Genomic DNA, 14,607 nt, shown 5'->3' on the forward strand with positions numbered 1-14,607 from the left:
AAATATTTTAATTGTAACTTAAAAATAGGACAGGAGCTATAACAACAAATGCCCAATTTAAGTAATTTATGTATATTAATTAAATTCATTCATTCCATATTTAGCACACTTATGTAGTAATTTAATTATATACACTTGATATTCTTCAAATATGAAGTTCTTTGTTAATTTGAAATATAAATCCATATACAGTATTATATTTTTTCTTCTAGAAAATCAATCTGATATCTATCTGATTAAAAATTATATATTTACCAAGATTTTTGGGCATTCATTAACAAAGGAAGATTCTTTTTGATCAAGAACTCTCAATCATGTAATCTATCTATCATTTTAATCTCTATTTTCTGATTGTTCTCTTGTTTATATGAACTTATTAGAAAATATGTATTTATTATAAAGTAAATAAAAATCCTCAAAAATTTATTTTTAAATTTAAAAGAAAACAAGTGGTAAGCAAATGGAAATAACATTTGTAATGAACATTACATTACAAACATTATTTCCATTAATTCTAAAAAAATTAAATATTTTAAACATATAAATTAATAACACAATGTAACTTCCAAATATATTTGTAATGCTAAAACTCAAAATATTGATTATTAAAATAATTTTATTTTTACGATACATAGAACAGTATAAAACAGCTACCCTTTCAAATTTATGAACAAAATTTACAGAGAAAATTTATTGCCATCTTTCATTTTAAACATTTAATATTAAAAAACAAAAAAAAGGAAAATATACATTTTATAGATGTTAATAATGTCAACAATTCAATTGTTAATATTTAAATATTTCAGTATAAAAGTACAATTACATGAATTTAATAATTTATATTGAAAAAATCATGACAGCAAATGCATCACGAGTCAACCTTAAAAGATGTAAGCAAAAATATATTTTCAGAACAATTGTAGAGATGGGTGGAATTATTAATTCTCAAACTATAAACAATCACTTTTGATATATTGAAAACAATATGATTGAATTTTCGTTGTCTCAAAATGCAAAGTCAGAACTTTTTAAAAGTATGTCCAGAGAGGCATAGTCAGTCTGGGAACAAGAAGTGCAGTTAATATAGAAGATACTAAATTAACTGAATGATTGTCAAGTAAAGAAATCCCACTGATGTGTTTTACATTCGGTCCTGCTTTCTCAACAATTTTTCCTGTTTTCATATTTATTCCTGGATAATTACATAATAATTGATTATTAGGAGTTTTAAATAGTTGATAACTTTGTAAAATCAGCTATCTAATTATATTGTTTATTAGCAAGAAAGTTCTTACCTGAATACTGAACTGTTGCTCCTAAAATGGAATCAATTAATGAACTGAAGAATCCTGAAAATGTAGCTGTCAAAATTAAAGGCCATTGTGGTGAGCTCTCTGCCAGGACTTTACTACTCAAGCACAGCAGAAGACTAACATAGTAAGCAATTCCAACAATGGCACCTCCTAAAATGCTTGCAAGAAATCCAATTAATGAAACTCCTCCATTAGTTCCTATGTAAATAATAAAAATTGTGCAGTCATTCAGCAACATAAAAAATGTAACATAAAACTTTAGAAACAAATCCTTGTTACCTCTTGGAACCCTCCTCAAAGTTGTGATTAGAATAGGATCTTTTTGTGAAAGAACCGAACCAATCTCAGATGCCCAAGTATCACCACTTGCTCCTGCAATTGCAGCTAGTACAGCAATTGCAAAACAAGACACACCATAGTTATTACGGAAATCAATAGGGATTTCACCAATTCCATTTTCTATCAAATACAGAACTGCAAATTCTGTTGCAACACCTCCATTACTTATCACTTGTACCCAATTCCTCTGGCCTCCTGTGAAAATATATAAGCTGTGAAACACATTAAGTATACCAAATCTAAAGCCATAAAAATTTTTTAAAATTATAATGTAGTTTTGTTTTTATAGACTTACCTTCTTTATATTCAGAATCAAATTTCTTTTTCTTCTCTGCTTTGTATTTAGTTGCTTTTGAAGATAGTACAAAAAATGCTAATAAACTTGCCAAAAAACAATAACTGCTAAGAGTTAAAACAAATGCTACTATTACACCTACAAAAAAAAAATAATTGTATCCATCAAATTACTATAATACTTATTAAGTAAACATATCAAAACAAATTTTTTCTCTTACTAAATTTCAATATTAAATTGAATACCACTGCCACAATTTTTCCAGCATTTATTGTGAAAGAAATTGTATTTCACTTTTATTGTCACTTTATGATCCAGAAATTAGTTTTAAAAAAAAAATTTTTTTTTAAAGATCATTTAAATTTTTTTTATTAAATTTAATTATATATTTTGATTATGACAATATATAACAAAAATATGACAATAAAATTATAAGACTTTTTTGTAATTATCATCCGTGAAAAAGGATTTAACAATTAATGAAAAATAAACTTAATTTGCAATCAAAATATCTTTTAAAATAAATTATACATGAATTTATTATAAAGTCTAGACCAGCGTTTCTCAAGGTGGGCGATAATGCCCCTTGTGGGCAGTGAGTAAATCTAGGGGGTGCTGGAGGCAGGGTACTGAACGGTGACCAAAGGCAAAAGTTGGGGTCACTGACAGCCATTCACTTCTTCTTCTTTCTTTCTTTCGTTAATATGGAGATTCTGGCTGGAAGCCATTCCCTTTCTTCTGTTAAACTGATAAGAGGAAACATTGCCTTTAATGGTTTCCAGATGTTGAGAACAATGTATGGTAAGGGCACAAAGTGTGAGATTCATAGAAAAGTTTTCCTCAGAATATTTCCAATCCTTTCTCACACAAGAGGAAATGGGTAAGGGGGCGTTGGGTATAACTTTATGGAACAAAGAGGTGGTGGATTGAAAAAGTTTGGGAATCACTGGTCTAGACTAATTGAGTAAACCTCCTTTTCTTTACAGCTTTGGCAATAAGCTACAAATTATAAGTTACAAATATTCAAATCTTCTATCATAATAGCATAGTTGTCAAACCATCTTTCAAACTGTCTTTGAAATCAGTTGTCAGTTTGGCATATTTTATCTCAAAAAAGTGGATATTTCCTAACATCTTTAATGCATTATCTTCACAAACATGGATTTATGCTAATACAGTACTAAAAATCTAAAGTGTGCATGTATGACAGTATTTTTAGAAACTGTCCAATATTAACAACTTTTTTGAGTTAAAAATTGCAAGAATTATCATACACATACAAGGATTTCAATGGAAACTTTAAATTTCTGATTAAATAATAATAAATTTTTTTATAAATTGTTGCATACAAAATTTTATCTCAAAATGTGATAGATACTTATACTTAATGAAAGATCATGGCTGTACACATAATGTTTAGCTGGCAGAAGAAGAAGAGGGAAGGAGGGTGAAAAGATTGAAAGGAGAGAAAGGAAGGATCCCTATGAGTGGAGTATGTAAGGTTACTACTCCCTCTACATATAATGTTGGCATGCAGTTACATCTTTTGTATGAGATAATGTTGCAACACTTTCAGATCAGTTGAGTTTTTTTCTCAATGACACCACCACACTGATAATAGTATACCTGATGACAATTATGGTCAACCTACCACTCTGGAAACGTGGGAATTAATCCGAATGGTTCAAAATCTTAGGAATTTTTGGGGATGGTCTGTCTCAGATATGTTCACATCCACACCACCTGGCTGTCCCATTGTAGATCTAGCCAAATCTATGATAGGTTGGATAAAAAGATCCTTTTAATGCCCAAAGAGTAGAAAGAGTAAAAAAACAAAAAACCAATGTTGCCAATTCAGTACTTTTGATGCTAAATCTGATATTTTTGGTTAGTTGTTTAGTGCCATTTGTTAAAATTTATGCAATGCTTATTATGAAATAAGTATTATGAATAGCAGGAGTTGCTTTGGAAAATTTTTAATAATTTCACCAGTTTTAAATTCTTTTTACCACTTCAAATTATCTATTGCTCTAGTTTTAGTTACTAATTAATTCAGATGCTGGTAGCCTTATTAGTTTTGAGTCTGGAAAGCAAAAGTAACATGTTAAGCTGTCACTTAAAAGGAATCATTTTTGAATAATTTTTTAATGAATATTTCTAAATAACACATTTGATCACAATGCTTAAATGGTATTTCACATGTTCTATCATGTCAAAATTTTCATACTTTAGTCTACTGAAAAAAGATCAAAGTGAAAAAAATATGTCAATCCAAAAGCATCCCCAAAATTTCTTCAATTGATAAAAATTCCCCAATTTGGAAATGCTGGGCGGCATTGCATGAAAATTGCCTTCAGTTCTCACATCACTTCCTGTCTGAACATGCATGGAACTCCCATTGCACAACAACTCAACATTCTACTGTTTTCCCTGAAGCTTCCTTTGTGATTTAATTTCATCGAAATAAGAGGACTAGGATTTTTATCATCATTATTATATTTTTATTGTCAATTTAATAAAAATATTTGCAAGTGGAAATTTTAGTGCTATTCAGTACAACCCCTGGAATAGTATATTGTAGTATTACTCCATATTCTACTTTTTACTACTAGTATTCTGTATAGTAAGAAAAGCCGATATTATAAATGTATTATTGTACTAGAAAATGACAATTGAATGAATGCTTAAAAGTGCTAAAGTTTTGTACCATTCTTTCTAATATATACATAATTTTTATTGTAAACCTTTGAATTTCAAAGTCAGTCTTATCTATAATCAAAGATTGGCAAGCAGGGCCGGATTTACCAATCCAGGGCCCTGGGCACAAATTCGGTGGGGGCCTCCCTTTAAGAGTAGGCAAATTTGATAATTTAGAAAATTTACACAAAATACTGGTACTTTCAACTAGATTTCAACTAGGAAGTTGTAAATTTCATTTAAAAATAAGGTTATTGTAAACATACATATATTCTATTGTGTAAAACTAATTATTTTAATTTAACTGGAAAATACCTATGTAAAATTTTTTCCCGAAATTTTCCGACGTTTCATAGATTTTTTCCGGAGTTTGGTTTCCTCTGCCTGTGGCCCTCATGATTAGGCCACACTAGGCTGTTGCAGTAATAGGAAAAAAAAATTATGTTTAAACATAGTTTTGTGGGGGCCCTGGGCACCAGCCCCAAATGTCCCTATGCAAATCCAGCCCTGTTGGCAAGTATGTAATAATAAATTAGATTTGAAACATCTTATCTTAATACTATGAAAATTTATAGTTTTTATGAGTCAAGTAACTTTATCTTCTGAAAATACTCAAATGTGATATTTAGCAATAAGTAAAGATAAAAGGAATAAATATTCCTTTCATATTCATATCTTTAAAAGAATTCATTGTCCAAATATACTGTATCTGAAGTTGTAACTTTGGACAAAGTTTGAGTTAGACAAAACTGATCTAATGAGGGAACATCTTGATGACTGGTTTTGTTTTCCAATTTATTTCTTTAGAAAACAAACTGGATATCACAACATTTCTTGATCAAATCAAATTCCAGTCATCTAAGTCTACAATTTGAACAAAAAAATGCAAACTTGTTTCTTTTACTTTCCCGGTTGTTATGTATACATAACAAGAGAAAATATTGGAATCACGTCAAATTTGACCCTCCAAGTTTTTTGCAATTCTCCATGATTTGAGAAGAAAGTAAAAAAAAAAAAAAAAAAAAAAGGCAAAAACTCCACGTGTGTGTGTTGGCATCTATTATTTCACTTAATATCTCAGGATGGGGTAAAGATAAAGAAACCAAATTTGGCAAGGTAGCTTGTATATAAGGGGCATTGATGCCATTAAATTTTGGTTGTGAAAGGTCAAGGGGATGGAGAGATAGATGGTGGTCATGTGTCATATTTTGCAAGGTAGATTTTACTTGTTTTAGCATTTACAATTTTATAAACTCATCTCTACCCTCAAAATTAAATCTTTATATATTTTTAATTATTATAAAATAGCAAAAGTTTTTATAACAAAATCTCATAACAGATAGCACTACATACAATTTTAATTATTTACTTTAATTAATAATACAAATATTCGAAGTATCAAACACAAATCCGTGTTAATAACAACCACTTGGCTTTTTTCCACCTTTATTTAGTTGATCAACTAAATAAAGGTGGAAAAAAGCCAAGTGGTTGTTATTAACACGGATTTGTGTTTGATACTTCGAAGAATAATACAACACGGTTTCACAAAAATCAATACAAATATTATTTTTAAAATAAAATCTCATAAAAGCCAGGAAAGTTATGCAACTCGTTGCTAGATTTTTTTATGTAACTTACAAGAAAAAGTCAAAATTTATATTCATCTGCAATTTAATTTATTGTGAGTATACAAATTTTAAAATCATGTTATGTTTTGACCATGATGATAATGATAACTTAAGTTTATTGAAAACTACTCATGCATAAAATTAATGACATCACTTGACATGACTGAAATAGTTTTTACAATAAATCTGCTAGGGTTTGAATTCTTTATAATTGTTTATAATCAAGATTTGTGGTTTTATTAGAATGGTAAATATTTTTTCATATTTAGTTCTAAACTATTAGTTCTTTTTAATACTCTTCTTCATCTGTCAACATCATTATGGTACTTTTTCAGACAACATAACTTTGAATTTTAAAAAAGTACTTGGAAATCATTTTTTAAAATTTATTCTTACATTACATGCTAATACAAAATGTGAAGATCCTAAAATCGCACCAGGAATTCGATTGTTTACAAAATCGCTACATCGGGAAATTTCGGAAAGTTGATCGGAGCGAGAACGCGCATCGGGCTACAAACCGGACCGATGTAAAGCATTTCTTCTAAAGCAAACACAACGCGGTAATAAACGACGAAGGGGATGTCGCGGTGCTCGTATACAAGAGTCGAGATGTAAGCAATTAACAAAAAGGGGAGAAAGAAGAGAGACAGATGGTCAAGGACACCTGTTAGACCATGAGCCCGAGACTGTCTCGAAAGGGGGGTGGCCACAGAACGTTTGGCTGATCGGTTCGGCCAGATGTCTGCGAGAGGGGGGCAAACAGTGTAAATTATGTGAGCAGCTGTCAACGCCCGGGTGCCGTCCCCGGCCAAACTCGGTTTTCGTCTTGCTTAGAAACAGTAGACTGACGAATCGAGAAAAGGAAAAAGAGACCTAAGACCAATCAAGAGGGGGAGATTCGAGGGAAAATCGTATAAAAACCCCCGAATCAAGGTCGGAAGGGGAGACAACGGAGCTTTCTACCAGGAAGTGAACGACGGGACTCCGAACAGCCACCTACTCCTTCACTGACGTCCATCACCGACCCCTCGGACTCTTCTGCCTGACTGCCCCGGGGCTTCAATGACGACTCCGATAGCACTCCCCGATCGCCGTCATCCGGAGCTCCTTCTGCCGCAGACAATCTAGATCGCAACTCGTATTGTATCTTTGTAAGTTTGTTTTGATGTTAAAATAAACAGTTATTGTAAGACACTTGTCATCTTTGCCTCTGCCGCCACCACCCACGTACGATCGGTCCCTGGGTTTTTCCTGACGCGCAATTAACTAATTGCCCCCATATGTCGGCAACTTACAAAAACCAGAATCAGTAATTTTATACACATTTATTTCAAATTTAAAATCAAATCATTTAAGTGAATATAAGTAATTTGGTTTAAAAATATCTTATCATTCTAAATATATAAAAATCTATTTATAATTTTATCATCTAATTTTCATTTTTGATAATTTATTGATAACAACAAATCTTTGTTTTATCAAAAGGATCAAAGTTCAGTATTTTGAACTTGACAGAAATATAATATTTAAATAGATATTGAATTATTATTAAACAAATAGAAGTTACAAGTGCACAGAAATATTAATTTTAAAAATTAAGAAATTGTTTTGAATGTAACTTACATAAAATAAAGTAATAGATTGTTCGTTTTTACATGAAGAATTTCTTAAGGAAAAAAAGTCAGAGCAATGGCCATTTCTTTTACATTTTTATCAACATTTATCATCAATGTTTAAAGGTGAAAATATGAATAGAAAAGCCTTTGCATTTTCTAATCAGGACATTATCAAGTAAATAAAATTACTTTAAAATGTGTTATCTCCAGAGAAATTCCTAGATTTCTCATTCTTTATAAATAACATTAGAAATTTCAGTTTGTAAATCACAGCTGTATATAAAAAAACAGCTGCTACCCTTTTTTTACGTGACTTCCCTTATATTTATGCTATTTTATCTGTAATATTATATGTATCATTTAATTGCCATTCTCATTTTAGATTTTCATATAATTCAAAGCAATATTTATTAACTTACAGAGTACATAAATGCTTTGTTTTTTCACAAATATATTACATGATCACCTTATTCTTTTAATGACTTTATAATTTAAAAAATTTTTTAATAGCATAGCATAGCTGATATTAAAAAAATAGCATAACAAATGTATTAAACTATGATAAAGATATTTGGTCAATGGTCTTTCTCATAATTAAATAATCAATTTTAAATAACTATTAGAAACATGACTTTAACTTGTGAATTTTATCTAAATAAATCTTAGGAGTGACTTTAATCTGTTTTACTAAAGATGCAGGAAAACTTTTTGTCATAAAGCTCAAATAGAAATTCATTGTGTATCTATTTCTTACAATATGATTTATATTTTTTCCACCAAGCAAATATCTATATCAGCTCAGTCTCTGAAAATATTGTCTTTATTCAGAATAATAAAAATGAATTTGAAAGATTCAATATTAAATTTAGAATTCTGGTTTTTTTGTGAATTGGCAACACCAAATTCACAAAAAAAGTCATAATTCACATTGGTATTTAGAAATGCTAAAATTTTTTCAATAAAGTAAATAAAGAAATATTTGTAGTGCATACTAAAATCTCAATAGTTTACTTACATACAGGTTGACTCAAAACTTAGTTAACTAAGCTCTATTTTAATATAAGTTTAATAGCAGTTAAAACCAATTTGGAACAACTATTTGTTGTTATTCAAGATTTGTTGCTTCCAATGAAGCAAACCATGAATAATGTGCAGCTGACTGAATCTGTTCCAAAGCAGTTCTAACTATTTAAAGTAATATTAAAATAATCTATGTTAATAACTTTTGGGTTATCCTGTATATCTGTATTTCTAGAATGTAAAGAATGTTTACAGTTTATAAATAAAAATATATTTCATTCTTATGTTTTTTGGTCCATGTATATTATTCATATAATTATTATATTTGCTATTTTCACCATTAAGTACAAACTAATCACAAACCAAAAGAATCTTTAATTATCACTTCAAATCCCAGTACACATTTTGGCCTTTAGAATTGCTTCATCCTACAGTACAATTTTTTGTTAAAAAGCTTAATAATAGATATACTGACAGGTATAACATTTTATAATTTTTGTTGATTATATTTTTATATTCTGTAATATGCAGAAATGCAAATTAAAAAAATTTATTAAGCTAGAGTTTGAGTTTCATTTAGACCATTTCTTTACCAAGAATAAATAAAGATTCTTGTTTATCAATTAATTCACTTAACCTATACACAGGAATTCCTATAGCACCTATAACACTCTGTCATTATGTGAGGAGTTCCTTTAATACACTGTGGCTGAAGCATTCTCTATTTAATATTTTTAAAAATTTGTTCATGAATATTCATTGGTGCTCTGAGATTGCTGTGATATGAGAAGGCACTTTAAAGGTTAGACTGTACTTATAAGTAAGAATACTGAATCTTTCTTGAGGAAAGAATAGGGTTTGAAAATTTCCAGGAAAGAGTAAACTTAAGAATCACAACAACAAAATTTATACTCAGCATAAAGAATTCAACAGCATGCTTGGTCCAAAGAGATGCTTATAGCTAGTTGGAAAATATTGTCATGAACTGAATCATGACAATATTTTCCTAGTTCACAAATATTCAAAGAATAAATACAAATTTGTATATAAATATAAATAAAAATAAAAGAATAGCTTTTAATGTATGTTCTATCTTAGCATCTATCAACTAAACATAGATTAATAAGTTAACAGATATGCAAATAAATATTACAAATATAACAGTTCATTTATGTTTGTTAAAAATGTGTTGTTGTTATGGCAAGTTACATTTTGTTTATGTTATTTATGTTTATTATTATTTTTTAACAAAATATAAATAGCTTCAATATAATGACCTATCACCATTGCTAACTTCTGAAAAATAAAATCATCATTTATAGATATAACATAACATACTAGACAATATTTCCTCTTTGACCTAAGTCTAAGAAACTGATATCCATCCAACAACTTAAAACTTTGAATGGACAAATGTCTAAATTTTTTTTCTTTGCTAGCAAGACTTCTATTAACCTAAAATAAAATATTTGTGTCTTTCTCAATGTTTTTATTTTAAACAATATACTTTTCAGAATTTTAAAATATATGTAAAACATAGGCAAAAATCAAAAAAACCTGATGTTTAAACATGATTATAATATTAAATGAATATCTTATCCATTTAATATAATTGTTTTCTGTAGGAAAGAAAATATTTTCTGTATGATCAGAGATATTTTTGTATCATTGCTTATTCATAAAATATATTACATTACTTATCTATTTAAAGATTAAAATAGATCATTTCTATATTCAAATAAAAATTAATTAAAATGAATGGTCTAATAAAAAAATGAAAATTATTTATTGTAGGAAAGAAAATATGATATTAAATACATATTTTAAGTATGTAAAATTATTAAAACTAAATGTAGGATTTAATAAACATTCTGTATATGTAGGCCTACATACTTAAAATTTGCAGTAATATACTTAAATTCATTAATGATTCATTTGTGAAATTTATGAAATTATTACCAGTAAATGCACCAGAAATATTGATGCTTCGTTTCTTTAGTCCCCACCCAGCCATTACTATGGGAATCAAGAATGATAGGAGCCATCTTAATGGAGATGGTGGATTAAGTACATCTGAAATGAAGTTAAAACATTCAAAATAACTATGAAATTCAATATTGTTTATTTTATAATATAAATGTAGTGCATATCTTGCAATTGTAGTCAACCCAATAACACATTGTACTATTTACCTGTCAAGCCATTGTTCAAACTAAATTAAACTGTAATTTTCCCTCTAGAATATCCCTAAATTCTGACAATACTCATAATAGGTAATAAGTAAAATATCATTGTATTGTATTGTATCATTTTATTTCTCTTCATAATTCAAAAAAATTTTTATATAAACTGGATAATCACTACTATTGGTAATTTTTGAAATAACATTAAAAAAATTATGCATTTTGTTATAAAACAACAATTATTATAAATGATATTAACTACCATAACAGCATGACATGTTGACTTCCTTTAACTTCTGTAAAAAAAAAAATATGAATATAATTTAAATAAGACATGTTATGATTTAAAAAACTATATACACTAAATAAAAAGTTTGATTGTTAATCTGTTTTATTAAAATACTTTCTAGACTTTCAATACATTTATTTTTCTTCTTTTTAGGAGTAAGCATTAATATTCAATATTAATAAAGATTAGTTTATTCATATACAGAAACATGACACATGGGCGAGCTGCCAAGGGGATACGTCTTGGGAGGTCTTTTCTGGGAAATTGGTCCCCTATTTAGGTGCTAATAATGAGAAGAAAACTCCATATGGTAAGTCCATTGGCAAGGCATTATCAACTATTAGTGTTCAGTGGTTTTATCCACTTGGCTACTGGTGGGCTAAGTGGATAAAACCACTGAACACTATAATGAATCACTTCCTGATCAATATCAATTATTTTTATGAATTACTTTTTTAAACAATGTATATTTTTATTAAAAATATATATAATTGCATTTAATTTTTAAATTATTACACTTAAATAATTTTGAAAATTACATTAAACATACAATTGTTTGAATATTGTAAAATACAAATCCATTAATAACATAAAGTGTAATTATTTTTTTATAAATACATAATTGAAAGTTATTTACTAAATTCTGACAATTTTAGTTTATTCAGAAATTATTATTTAACAGTTTCCACTTTCTGGAATAAAATTTACAATCTTTCACTGTAAAACTTTTAATAATAATATAAACAGACAAATATAGCAAATTATGATATAAATGAAAATAACTACAAAACATATAGCAATAACACAACAATGTTTTAAAGCCTTAACAAATAACTATGCACTGTACATTGCAAATATTTTTATTTCTATTTTAGTTCAATTTAATTTATTAAAGTGCAATATCACAGAATACAAATAGCTATAGAAAGCTCTAAACAGTAACTTATTAAAATTTTATTTAATAACTTATTTATTTCACTATTTTAAGTGAAATATCTATTTTCAAAATGGGATTTAACCTACAATCTGGCAAATAAGAAATATCTAAACTATATTGCCAAATTTTAAAAAATTTATTTAATAGATTATTAAAAATAATCTGAATAGATCCTACTTAATGCTGCATATGTATTCAAATTTTTATAATCAATCCAATAGATAAATTGTTTTATAATGCTCTATTATCCATCATAAAACAAAGATCTCAAAAGGTAAATCAAGAAAATATTTCTTCACATTTGAAAAATTAATATAAATTAAAATATAAAAACTTAAGATAGATTTGAAAAAGTTACAATGCTCAAAACAGTTGATTCTGTAATACTTTTTGTTGAACATAGTTGATTTTTATTCACAAGCTAAATCAGAGCATGATTGTCATTTTGTTATCTAGCCATTTAAATAATTTTCATTTTAATCTCTCAGAGCTAATTTAAAAAAAAAAAAAAATTATATTATCTGGTACATTGCTTCTTATACATATTTTGTTTTTACTTTAAATATTATAGGAGAATACAAACTGAATACACTAAGTTTGTAATAAATTCAAAATAAAAACTATGTCAGTTCAGTCATTGAATCTGCATATCAATCAATCAGCTGTGAATCAATTCATTCAATTGTCCATGCAAGTCTAAGATTCTTTGTAGTAATTAGAATAAATGCTTCGATTAAGATCAGATGCAAAACATCTATAATTTTAAAAATTTCCCTTAAAACATAGAATTTAGAAATGCAGTAAATTTTATTACATTAAAACATAAATATTTGAAAACAATCAAATAGTTACAATAAAAAATTAAAGTAACTTTTTTCATTCATTCAAGAAACAAAATGACTTATTTAAAATTTGTTTAACAACTAAAAACAATCAGATATAATGTTCTTTTTTATTTAAAATAATAAAAACAAATAAGATAGATGTCTTAATTTACTACTACTGGATACTATGTATTAATTATGTAATGGGATAGTCAGTTTTAATTTTCATTTTTTTCTTTTTAATTTTACTTTGATAAAAATCAGTTAATATAACATATGATTTATAAAAAAATAAAATAAATAAATAAATCTGAAAAACAAAAGTTTGACAGAATTTAAGTCAGTAGTTAGTTTTCTTAATTTACAAATATATTGTTTTACAAAAATATATTCTTTATTTGGTAAATTTAGTGAAAATTGTATTTTTAATCAATTGCATCATAAAAGATTATGTAAATTTTGGTAGTTTTGTACTTTTATGATCTAAAGTAAGGATTATGGTTGCTGCCTTTTCCTCCAATAAGGATAAAACCACACAAACGGAAAATCTATTGAAAGTTATGTTGCAAAAACAAAATGTTTTCCTTTTAGCAATCCAGGATATAACAAATTCTTCCTTTTATATTGTATATATACCAACAAATTATATACAATCATCAAAAAATGTGTGCATTCAGCTACAAAACATGTCTTTAACATGAAACAAAAACTTGCATCAATTATTAAATATAGTCAACAAATAAAGATATACACAACTCAAAATATTCATTACTCAAAAAACAAAAAAAAAATATGAAATGTATCACAATTAATTAATTTTTTTTAAAAATAATAAATTATAAGGATGAAAAGTTAAAGAATCTTACAGAAATATCCATAAACAATTAAAAAATAACACACTAAATTTTAATGCGATTAAAGCATACAGCACATTATTAAAGGTAATTTTCAAAGTAAACAAACAATCGAAGATACGCATAACAGCTAAATTTATATAAGGCGATTTTATAGCATATACTTCCTACTCTACGAAAAATATTATTTTAAAATTGTAAGGAATGTACGGTGCATTACCTGAGGAGTACCAAGATGAGAGGAAACATACGATCCAAAATGATAAAGACAAAGGTAAAATAATGGCAACTATAGATACCAACAACATCGTACTATCACTCGTTATTCCATTCACACCCATTTCAATTCTCATCTTCTCACAATTCCCATCGAATTATCATCACCTGCATTTCCGGAAATGACACAATTCAAAAAAATTAATCGTTTTCAACAAACACCTATAACTTTCCGTAAGTATCGAAATATCGAATATGATTTACATAAAAATTCGATTGCAATTTTTTAAAAATATTTAATTAATTTTTATTATATTATTTTTTAAAAATTTAATTAAATATTTCAAAATAAATACTATTAAATAATTCTTGTTGAAAAATTGATACTAC

At 27.4% G+C, this 14,607-nt stretch overlaps 1 protein-coding gene across 2 annotated transcripts; it reads right to left on the reverse strand.

The window, feature by feature from the left end:
• Positions 1-598: 598 nt before the first annotated feature.
• On the reverse strand, positions 599-14,579 carry LOC136985826 (transmembrane protein 19). 2 transcript variants are annotated; one of them, XM_067283185.1, is made up of 7 exons: positions 14,482-14,579; positions 14,222-14,385; positions 10,874-10,987; positions 1,948-2,085; positions 1,593-1,847; positions 1,296-1,511; positions 599-1,192 (listed from the first exon to the last, which is right to left on the reverse strand). In XM_067283185.1, exons 2-7 carry the CDS (start codon positions 14,352-14,354, stop codon positions 1,029-1,031), a joined length of 1,020 nt encoding a protein of 339 aa, XP_067139286.1. In that variant the 5' UTR covers positions 14,355-14,385; positions 14,482-14,579; the 3' UTR covers positions 599-1,028. The 2 variants fall into 2 exon arrangements, with proteins under 2 accessions (XP_067139286.1, XP_067139285.1); XM_067283184.1 differs by lacking the exon at positions 14,482-14,579 and having other exon boundaries at positions 14,222-14,465.
• Positions 14,580-14,607: the final 28 nt, after the last annotated feature.

The sequence above is a fragment of the Centruroides vittatus genome, unplaced genomic scaffold, assembly GCF_030686945.1.
Source record: "Centruroides vittatus isolate TY-2023 unplaced genomic scaffold, ASM3068694v2 contig_979, whole genome shotgun sequence".
Lineage (NCBI taxonomy): Eukaryota > Metazoa > Arthropoda > Arachnida > Scorpiones > Buthidae > Centruroides > Centruroides vittatus.